This window comes from Rhodamnia argentea, chromosome 8, assembly GCF_020921035.1.
Source record: "Rhodamnia argentea isolate NSW1041297 chromosome 8, ASM2092103v1, whole genome shotgun sequence".
Taxonomy (NCBI): Eukaryota; Viridiplantae; Streptophyta; class Magnoliopsida; order Myrtales; family Myrtaceae; genus Rhodamnia; species Rhodamnia argentea.
In genome coordinates, this window is record NC_063157.1 from 2,386,780 (window position 1) to 2,398,254 (window position 11,475).

Genomic DNA, 11,475 nt, shown 5'->3' on the forward strand with positions numbered 1-11,475 from the left:
AATTGCTAGGAAGAAAGGCCCCTAGATAAATATTTTATATAATTACTCGGCCATAATAATTGGAAACTATTAGAGAAAAAATAAAAGGAAAAAGAAAAGGAGAAGCAAAAAGAAAAAATAAATGAAATTGAAAGATTCTTATCCACGTCAGATTGCTGGACCTTTCCAAAAGTGTCAAAATATGTGGAAAGGAAAAAACAAATTTGGAAAATGACGCATTGTATGGTTTGACAATCATTTTGCGTATTTATTATTTCGAAGAATTATAAGGATATTGATTTGGAAAGAAGAAAAAAAAAGAACTACTTTTATTTGTCCGATAAAATAATGTTTGCGAATGGTCCCTAAAATTTGGATCAACATGCAGTACCGTCCCTAAAGTTTTAATTTATTCGATATGGCCCTTAAAATTTATCCCAATGTGCAGTATTGTTCATAAACTTGAATTTTTAATTTTTGAACCATATGAAAATGTTCGATATTATCCCAAAATTTGAATCAATAAAATGATAACATTTGATGTTTTTATATGGTTAGGAACTAAATTTAATATTTACCGAAAGTTTAAGGATCATATTAAATAGATGAAAAAATGCAAGAACGGCATTAGGCGTTGGGCCAAAAATTTAGAGGCCGCTTTGATCAAATTAAAATTTCAATAATGAAATTACACATTGAATTAAAGTTCAAATACTATTCACGTAATTCCCCCTAAAAAAACCAATGAAAACAGCCTTTATAAATTATCTCCACATTCGACCCAAAAATAAAATAAAATGAACTCCGCATCAGAACGATCGCAAATATGGAGCTTGGGCTGGGCTTGAGCTGATTCTTCCCAATAGGATACGGGTAAATTCGACCCGAGATCTAGTTGAACCGAAACTCAAAACTTTCTGGCCCAAAAGAACTGAGTCTAATGTTTGGATTAGTTTTCATTTTTCTTATTGCGAGCGATAAATACATCTAATTATGGAGAAAACGTTTGAATTTGGTATTGCCCTTGCGTTCATAAAAAAAATTCGTGTTGGCTTTCTTGTCTCTTATTATTTCGTTAGAATTTTTTACTGCATATCAAACTCTTATCACCCTGATTAGAATGACCATGATTCAACAGACAATCACCGTTTACAATAGCACAAAAATGATCATGTCTTCTTTTTTATCTTTTTCCTTTCTTTTGCTTCCTCCATGTTGTCGCTGGCTGGGGGGGAAAGGCAAGGCCGCGAAGGCACAAGGCCAATGCCTTCGCACCGTCATGGGCTCGCCGCTAAAATGAAAGGAAAAAAGAACAAAAAAAATTAAATAATCCAAAAAATCCTTGAAAAAGGTCAATTCAAGCACTAATCGTGCCACGTGGGACGACCGTTATTCACTTCATTGATTTCTACCCAAAATTGATCGGATAAATACAATTGGCAAAATTTGGACCAAAAAAAAAAAAAATACAATTGGCAAAATGAAAAAATATTTGCAACTAAATCTGCCATATTGAAAAAGCTTTTGACTGAATTGATACCAATACAGTTAAGATTGTGATTTTTTTGGTACTTTCCTCATTTAGATTCACCCGTCCTTTGGAAACTTTCCATTGGCTAATTCCTCCTCGTCATAGATCTCCCAGGATCATATAGTTCCGACTCTCAACAATAACAAGGAAGTCAAAAGGAGCTCATACACTGTCGACTCGCCTCCTCATGATATCTAACCCCGTGGAATTGATTCGACTATCAAGGACTAAGCCCGTGTGCACCGGATTAGACTCGCCATACGGATTCAATAACCCGAGGACGGTTGACGATTCTATTTTTCCGGTTCGGATATTTTATTTTTCAGGGGAATTAAGTCCGTGAAAGAGTCGTCTTTAATTTCCATAATTAAACCGAACTACACTTGTGGAGTCCACTTTATGGGAGGTGAGGAATTAAAATGCATGCAACCGTTTTCCAATCCGTAAGAGAGAACGTGAAGAATGCCCTCTTGGTCAGGCGCGTTGGGCCGGCCACCACCATGATTGGAGAGCAATGTACTGACCAATCTCACTAAAGCCAGACCCACATCTCAACTGTATCCAGCCATCTTGTTCATGATTACGCCTCACGTGCCTTGACAAAATACTAACAAACAAATTGGAAAAATCCGAACGAAATTACATCTCATATGAATACTGACATTATTGGGTGCAGTTATTTCGCAAAAAATATAATAATTTAGAAATTATTTTAAACACGATCGCTTGCATCGCTTATAAAAATGAATGAACGAAAAATATTTTCATCATATATAAAAATAATTGGATGTAAATTGTTGCCTGCAATGAAAATATTTTTTTATTAACTAGTTGTTTCAAATGATTATTTTTAGAAATTTTTTTTTAAATTATTTATTTTTTGCAAAACAAGCCAAAATTCAGGAAAAAAATCCAAATGGAAAATAGTTGTACCAGCATAAGAGTTTTTTTACGTGAATCGATAATGATTCTTATATTACCTAAATACGAAAGTATATTAAGGTTTAGGAAAATTCCAAACAATGGTATAAAGTGTTCTCATTTTTTTTAAATAAGGGTATAAAGTGGATCATGCTTCAAATAAGGATTTGAAGTGCTCTCATTGTTTCAAAAAAGGATCTGATCAAAAATATTTTCATCATTTATATTTTATTAAATGATTTCCTATTTTTATTATTTTTCCTTCCTTTTTGCCGTTGGTCGATCACCAACGAGGGTTGGGTGGTCTTGCGGGCCTGTTAGCGAGGCCGGCCATAGGCAAGGGCGACCTCGCTCGGGCAAGGCGAGGCGACCCTCGGCGGCCAAAGACGAGGCCGGTCACCCATAAAAAGGAAGGGAAGCAAAAGAAATTTTTTTATAAAATACAAATGATAAAAATACCCTTGGTTAGACAATTCTTTGTAATAATGAAGATACTTTAATTTCTTATTTGAATAAGATTCACTTCAGATTTTTATTTGAAAAAATAACGACAATTTAAGCTTTTATTTGAAAATTTTTCTCGCATAAATGTGCCCCAAAATAAAAAAAAAAAATGTGCCCAAAATGGTGGGGCCCATCCCTTTGACGTTGAAAACCAATCCAATCCGACGGCCGGGCAGCAAATCTAGTGGGCCGCGACAACAGTGGACAACAGTTAGGAAATTGCGTCTCCCAGGACAGAAATTACGGGGGGACAAGGACAACCCCTCGGCAACCAGTAACATTCCGCCACGTTTCTCTGTCACTCCTCCCGTCCGGAGGAACTCTATCCATCACCGGCTCGTCGGATTAGTAAAGTGATTAGACCCAAAAAAGGAGATTAGCGAAGCGACGAGGAGGACGCGGCCCTAATTAGTAATTTACGCAGGATGAGAGGGGGAGCTGTCAGACAATATCCGAGCAAGCAAGAGACCGATCACGTGCTCGGGACCGATAATCACGTGGGCCTGGAATCGTACGGTCCACGCGCTAGTGGACATGCGTCTTCTTGAAACTGAATCCTCGCTTAAACAAACGACTTTTCCTTTTATTACTTCGAAACCAGCACATTCCTAAATTAGACGACTTATGTTTTTATTTCTCTAGCAGGATATCCTCCTTTTATGACATCATCCAGCGACAGCGTAGCCTATTTTATTTACGGATACATTTTCTAAGAGAGGAATTACCTTTTATCGAGTCTTAAAGTGAGTTGCACGAAATTCATGCTCTCTGTGTTCCTAAACCGTTGGACCCCCAAAAAAAAAAAAAAAATGTTCCTAAACCGATGCGACCTCTCTTCGATCTAGGTTTTTCAAAGCATTTCACATCAGTCCTCGAATCCATACCTGCGCTAGTGATGATTCTCCACGCGAGCTGTTAATTTACAACATTTTACGGTAAAATCTTTCGATTCTTGTTGGCTTTTCGCATAATGCCAGTGTACACATGATTGTTTATTTGAAGAGACATAAGTATCGCGTTATGAAAGTACATAATTGCTCTGCAACAAGGTACTAAATTCACATGGGAGAGCAATTTAAGAGTTCCGGTAGACAACTTTTTGTATTGTCCAATATGATTTAAAAAATATATATCAAGACGGTGTAAAAACTAAAAAGCGGTCATTGCGCTCTTAATCACTATTTAATTTTCTCATCGAATTCCTAATTAATCCAGTTTAATTTTTTTGCTCTCTATGAATCGAAAGAGTATCATTTTTCAAATCAATCTGGTTCGTTTAACATTTGCCATGCCAATCCAAATCGGGTATGGGGCCCATAGCTATTAACATGATCACCGATTGTCAGCGGATGTTTTCAAAACTAAAAAAAGAAAGAAGAAGAGAGAGAGAGAGAGAGAGAGAGAGAGAGAGAGAGAGAGAGAGAGAGAGAGGTGTATATAGACATGGCAAAATGGAACCCGGGGCCTGGAACCGGTCCGGAATAGCCGGTTGCGACCCGTTTTTTTTTATTTAAAAAAAGGGAAACCTGGGGAAAAGAGCCGTTGGGCTCGGAGCCAGATAGTTCCGAACCGGAACCGGAACCCGCCTAGAACTACCGGTTCCAACACCGAATCGGAACCGGCCCCTTCAAGAGCCCGTTCCTGAACAGGAACAGTTTGTTTGGCCGAACCGGCCATATCTAGGTATATACACATATTAAAAAATATAAATCTCAACGTTAAGTGGGATCGGTATATTTGGTGAATGGCTAAATTGATCCAATCGAAAGAGTGAAAGGACCAAATGGAAGAAAAATTAAGATTCGACAATGAAATTGACGGTCATCTGAAGACTATGGAGACTATTTTTTGACATTGCTAATGAAAGTTCATTGACTGAATTGCTTTGAATCGGAAGAGGCTCAATTACATTTTGTACAGGAGCGGAGGATCACTTTTGAGCAAAAAAAGGAGGTGTCTCCACTACTACCCCACATCTCTCTCTGAACCCGAGCCGCTAGACTTTTCTCTCTCAACTGTCGTAGGCGTTTCGCTTTCTCTCTCCGTATAACGCCGTTAGAATCGGTCCATCATCAATCATCTTCTCTCTTCCATCAAGCTCTCTTCTTTTCCTCTCTCTCTCTCTCTCTCTCTCTCTCCGCTGCTGAGAATCTGAATCTGTCCCTCATTGCCATGGCATCCGCGAAGGATAACCTGCTGCCTCCAGGCCTGGTCTCCAATCTCCAGCAAGTCCTCTCGCGCCGCAAGGAGGAGGACGGTTCCGGCGACTCCGCTGAGCCGATCGATCCTTCCACCTCGGACTCCGCCCCCGGCGGCGCGGACGCGGAGGATTGCTCTAAGCCGATCGTCCTGGTCACCAACAGCGACGGAATCGAGTCCCCCGGCCTCGCTTACCTCGTCGAAGCTCTCGTCCGCGAAGGCCTCTGCAATGTCCATGTCTGCGTTCCTCAATCGTAAGTCTCTCCCTCCCTCTCTCGCTCGCGCGCTCGCCGTTTGGAATTTCTCTCAGGTTCGTTGCTCGTCCTCCTCTCGTTGACGTCGCTCTTTTATTTGGATTGGCTTGTGATGTTGCTTTATTTCGGCTTCGCTTAATGCTTTATTTCGGCTTCGCTTAATGCTTGCTTCGATTGAGTATTGAGATTCTGGTAGTTTGGCCGTTTTGCTATGTTGTTCCTTTGCGATATGAATTTCAATCAGCGCAATGGTTGTTAAAGATGACGTTTTTTCCTTCCTCCTTATCTGAATTTTCTCAGTTTTCTTCACACTTGCCCCCTTCTTCAATTGAGCTGCGATATTTGCTTCTTCCTTCCTGTTCAGTTCTCTTGTATTAATTTTCACTCTGAGAGGATACTTTGATGTGTTATTTTCAGTTTCTATTAGCGATTGTTAAATGTTTCGTTTGGCATTGTTTAGGGACAAATCGGCATCAGGTCATTCTGTGACTCTTAGAGAAACGGTTGCTGTGACATCCGCTGAAATAAATGGTGCTGTGGCTTATGAAGTTTCCGGTAGGGCTGCTACTTGTGCTTTTGACTTTCGATGATTTATGTTGCTTTTACTTTTGGGAATCCGAATGCATAAAGTGCTAAAAATCTAGCGTGGCCGTATCCATTTCCGAGTATTTTCTTTCAGTTGGCTAACCTCTGAGCTGCGGTTTGATCGTTACTTTCGAACCGATTTTATGTTCTCGTATTCCATCCTTCCATCTGGATCGGAAGCAACGAAAGCACAAACACTATTTATTGAAAGTGGATCCGTAAATTTTGCTTGTATCTTATGTGAGTGATGTGGGGAAGTTGAAACTGCTTGCTTATAGCCGTATACCTTTGGCATTGTACTTTTGGTCAGGGACTCCTGTGGATTGTGTCTCATTAGCATTATCTGGAGCGCTTTTTTCATGGTCGAAGCCTCTATTGGTATGTGTCTGATACTGGTAATGTGATTCTGTCCTTTGGTTTTAATATTGGACATATTTTAAGTTTTACCATTTTCTTTCATATTCAGGTTATTAGCGGAATCAATAGAGGTTCAAGCTGTGGCAATCAAATGTAAGCATAATTTGCTTGTATTTTCTGAATTGAAGAAGCATAACTATGCCGTAGACTTTCAGAAAACAATGAGTCGTTTCGCTGTGAAAAGTCTGAATTGAGACTCTGTCAGGTTTTACTCTGGTGTCATTGCTGGAGCTAGAGAAGCATTAATTTGCGGTATACCATCTTTATCCGTATCGCTGAACTGGTAAGCTACCGGTCTTTGTACTATTGAACATATGGTCTTCTTGGTGTTCTTCTTTTTCTTTATAAGGCTTTTCCTAAAAATTCAATGTTTACAGGAAAAAGGATGAGAGTCAAGAAAGTGATTTTAAGGACGCAGTTACTGTCTGCTTACCATTAATAAATGCAACTATCAGAGATATTGAAAAGGGCACTTTTCCTAAAAGTTGCTCGTTGAATATAGAAGTTCCAACATCTCCTTTGACCAACAAGGTTTGTGTTCTTAAATTCCATGAAATGCACCTGGAATTAGTATTAGCATGGTTTGTGTTACCCATCTTGTACATAAAGAGTATAAGATGACATTTGTTCGCTATGACTTGTGCACATCAGTTCCATTTAATAATGCCATCTTTTGCTACTTTTAAAAATTTGCAAATTCCAGAAATGGCTGCCTTGGTACATGGTGTTTAGGCCTTGTTTAGTAGAAGAATTTTGTGCTCTTCATGCCTCCGTAGGTTAGGTAGCGTTCTTAGGCCTGAAACATTTGGATAGTTAAAGTTCTCTAACGAATGTTGCAATATGTGGGGCCTCTTCTTAACTTTGTCGGCATGAGTTGATTTACGAAGTCACTTCATCTTTTTCGTGCATTTTAATGACCTCATAAAATGCATACATGGCAGAAGCAGAACATCACTTTCTTTTCTTTCTATTCCTAATCATACCTTTGCATCCACCCAAATTCCCCTGACATGTGGCAACCCTTGAATGCTCATGTATGAGCATGGAAACCTTACTGCATAGGATTTGTAGAGCTGAATTGTCTCTCTTCAGTTGAGTAGAAACATATATGTGTTGATAATTATTCACTCAAAAGCACCTGCAAAAATATTTAGTTAGCTGAAAATCTCAAGGTTCATGTAAAAGAACTTACACTCAATTTATTTATGATGAGAGTAAACGATTGTGTTACTATATTATATTCTGCAATTCTCTCCTGGACATCTATCTCACTTGATCTGCAATTCTGAGTACTCCTCGATGGGGACACCTTGTCGTTGTTGATAGTCAATTAATCTCGTGGCTTCCATTTTCCGGGAGCTCAATTTAATATTTAATCTTCAACACTTGTTCCTTAGAATGATCTCATTTGGATTGATGCTTTTGAGCTTGTGCTTTTTGTCTTTGGCTCTCCTTTTTAACGAAACAAAAAGAATTCCCTGTGTAGCTGCATAATTCTTTAGCCTCTGCATTTCCTAATAAGCGATAGAAAAGAGTAATTGTGTTTTAGCACCTTTTTTTGACCTTCAACGCCCATTTGAACATGGAAAACAGCAATGTGACTCTTTTTCAATTACTTTTTGCATTGGTAGTCTGTTTATATGGGATCTATATTTGATTGACAGGGTTTCAAAGTTACGAAGCAAAGTTTATGGAGATCCACTCTGAACTGGCAAGCCGTTTCAGCTAATAGGCATTCATCTTCTGGGCACTTCATGTCCAATCAACAAAGCCTTGGCATCCAACTTGCACAGCTCAGTCGAGATGCATCTGCTGCTGTGAGTGCCTTAAATTGAGGATCACCGCATATGCTTTTGTTGTGAGGTCAATTAGGCCATGTCCTTTTGATTCACCTCTTGTGACATCCATTACTCCTCCCAGGGTGCAGCTCGGCGTTTAACCACACAAAAGAAAAGTCTTCTTGAGATAGAATCAGTTGGTGCTGCTGGGAAACCTGACACAAACCGAGTGAAGAAGTTCTTCAGATTAGAGGTAAGGAAAAGTTAGTGACTTCTGTTGTATCCAAAAGAAATTTATAAATGCATAGCAGATTTTACAATCATGAAAGTTGTAGCTTGATAATTTATTTGCTATCTGGTTTCCAGTGGTTACAGCATTTTTTCTCGTCTGTTTCGCTACAACGTAAATAGTCAGTCAGTGTTTTTACGCCTGTACCGAAAGCTTTCCTAATCAAATTCTTTTAATCTGGGTAGTTTGGCCATGCCACACCGTTGAGCTGATTTATTTCCTGTTAAGTACTCTATGGATGACATGGTATGTTGATTATTGGTATATGTGGAATACTCAGTTCATGCACAGAGAGCAGGATGATGCAGATGAAGAATTGGATATCAGAGCTCTGGAGAATGGATTTGTAAGTTTACCTATTGTGTGCCTCCTTGCTTTGAGATCTTCAAAATGTGCAAGTGAAATATTTAACTGAAGTCCCAGCAGGGCTATGCACGATTCTTTCACACCTAATCAATGGGAAAGAAACATGTCCTTGGATTTAGTCCTTCATTTATTTAGAGTAATTGCTGTTGTCAGTGGTGAAAAGCTATAGGCGGCTTGTAGCAATCCGTTAATCGCATCTTGGTTAATGGATGTAGTTGAGAAGGCAGGAGTTCTAGAACTGACCATTAAGAAGAACTGACCATTAAGAATCGCTGTGGTAATTGTCTGGTGGAAAGAAAATAAAAATTGAGGGGATTATGTAGCTACGACAAATCTGGTGTTCTATCTAAAATTTGAACAGTGTGACCACTTTCAGCATGAAGGAATTAGGTGGACAAGCTTATCTTGGTGCCTGCCTGGAAAAGACACGGATTAATATTTGCAGGCCCTTACAATCTTGTGTGCCTCTATTTAGGAACTGTGCATCTATTGAGAAATTGTGATTGATTCTGTTCTCCATTGGGTTATCTTCTTTTCTGACGGAATTTAGGTGGTTGGAACTCTGCTGGTCCTCCTTGAACTTGCTTGGACGCTATAGTTTTTGGTTGTCACAGATCAAATTTGCAGTCGGATGATCATGTCATACATCTAGTTTCATAATTGATCCATAATAGGATGCTCATTCATGAGCAGATACCCATACTGCACAAATGTCAGAAATAGGACTATTAGACTATTAGAAGCTCTTGCCACTATATACAATCGGATGCTGTGGAAAGACACAAGGCCTTCTTAAGTCGGAGACTAAGTTAATATACTTGTAATTAGACTGCCAACAACGAAAAGATGAAGTACTTTCTTGGTTGCTAGGATGTCTCACCTCAAAGGTCCACCTTCTTCTCATTCAATTTCCCTCCGATATAACAGGTTGCAGTCACGCCTCTATCACTTTCCCTAAAGGACCAGGAAGATGCCACAGCTGCTACATCGGACTGGATTTCCTCTTTGCTTCAAAGAGAGCAATAAGGATTTGCCAAATTCAGCGACACGCAATTCTGTATACATCCGAGATTGAAATGCTAGACTAGTTCTCAATTGATTTAAGATATGCTTAATTTTTCAACATATGTTTCTAAGTTATTGTTCGCTAGCTAAATTATTGGTAGGGTTTGGGTGGGGTTTGCAGTTTCTTTTTACATGACCGAACTTGAGCACAGGGTAACAAAATACAGACCCCCTGTTTTGCCGAGATTGTTTTGTTGTCGCTTTATCTGTTGCTTTCTTTTTTCACTTAAAGCGAGAAGGAAGATTGGTCTTTTTGGCAATCTGGTTCTTGACACTTGAATGATTGTTCTGTCGACTTTTGAGTACCGAGTGATATCCAGTGCATGTCTGGTTTAACCCTTCTTTCATGGCTGGGGCAGAACTTTTCCAATCCAAGTCAGCTCATGATGTCATTCCCTTTGTTTGAAAGCCATGATGAAGATAAGTCCTTTCTTATAGATACAATTGCATCGCCTTGTGGGACAAGCCGATGCTCTCTGCGTAATGATCGGCATCACTAATTAGAATCTGGAGGAAGAAAGAAATAGAATGCATCGACAGGAAAAGAGGCAATGCTTCGTCGGATCCTGTGGGAGAAGGAACTGGACCCTTAAGACTACGAGTGGAGCACGGGAGACGGCACACTTCTCGTGGGCCATCTTGTTTGCATTTGGGCGTAAAGCAATAGGTAATATGATTGGAGCAATGGTGTCGAACAGGTGTGTCGGGTCTTAGGTCAAATCTAATACGATTCGACTCATATTAATCCATTTAATTCTTTTTGATTCTGTTTTCATACAGTACAAATGTAACGATCCATACCCAATCATTCCATACCCAATTTTAGTGGAGTAAGATGGTTCAAACCTGACTTTTCATGAATATGGAACCATATTAACTACATTATAGTGCGCTGAATAATTCTCCCCAACATACCTGATCCGTATTATTTAAGCACTTTAATATTTAGCCAAATAATAGTATACTTGTTTCTTATAATTTGATAAAAAAAAAATGATATTGTTAAAACACTTTCATGAAATACAAATTTCATTTTTTAAGAGGTTTTCTATTTTTATGTTCTATTTTATTTTCCTTTTGTTCCCTCTGGCGACAGGCGGTTTGTGGCAGTGGCATTCCACCTCTTGAACAGTTTTTACATTTTTTTAATTTTATTTTTCTTTAATTTTCTTTTATTTTTTAAAAAGAATAATTGAAAAAATATAAACTAATATACTTGAGATCCATTGATCCGAGCCAAGTCCAACCTACTTAATTTGTTAGATGGGTTGAAAATGGGTTCAACTGTATGATCCATTTTTGACCTAGTTAATTCAACTTTAACTTTTTAAATTCATTTTCACTTCGCCCTTTAAAAATTTACAGCCCATAGACAGGTCACTTGTAGAAAATATGAGTCAGAAAATGAATCATAGAGCCATATTGACGGATCCAGATTGGAGTGAGGAAGTTTTGAATTTGTCAAAGAGAGAGCTTCGATTCTATATTTTAGGTGGTGGACGAAAAAACTAAACTGAACTTTTAACAGTACTAGTCTATGTGCACGGGAGTTCTGTATATAGGGTTGTTCTTACCTAATCAAGGGGA

The 11,475-nt window shown here is 38.8% G+C and overlaps 1 protein-coding gene across 1 annotated transcript; it reads left to right on the top strand.

Annotated features, from left to right (window-relative positions):
- Positions 1-4,876: 4,876 nt before the first annotated feature.
- Positions 4,877-10,162, top strand: LOC115738051 (5'-nucleotidase SurE). The gene is made up of 10 exons (XM_030670538.2): positions 4,877-5,388; positions 5,849-5,943; positions 6,284-6,351; positions 6,440-6,483; positions 6,596-6,673; positions 6,768-6,921; positions 8,055-8,207; positions 8,311-8,421; positions 8,738-8,803; positions 9,751-10,162. Exons 1-10 carry the CDS (start codon positions 5,108-5,110, stop codon positions 9,847-9,849), a joined length of 1,149 nt encoding a protein of 382 aa, XP_030526398.1. The 5' UTR covers positions 4,877-5,107; the 3' UTR covers positions 9,850-10,162.
- The last annotated feature ends 1,313 nt before the right edge of the window (positions 10,163-11,475 follow it).

Excerpts from the sequence above, each read along its gene's own strand:
- LOC115738051 (XM_030670538.2), top strand. The coding sequence starts at position 5,108 with ATGGCATCCGCGAAGGATAACCTGCTGCCTCCAGGCCTGGTCTCCAAT. Across the intron at positions 6,674-6,767 it reads TTATCCGTATCGCTGAACTG|GAAAAAGGATGAGAGTCAAG; the intron begins GTAAGCTACCGG and ends CAATGTTTACAG. Across the intron at positions 8,804-9,750 it reads GAGCTCTGGAGAATGGATTT|GTTGCAGTCACGCCTCTATC; the intron begins GTAAGTTTACCT and ends CCGATATAACAG.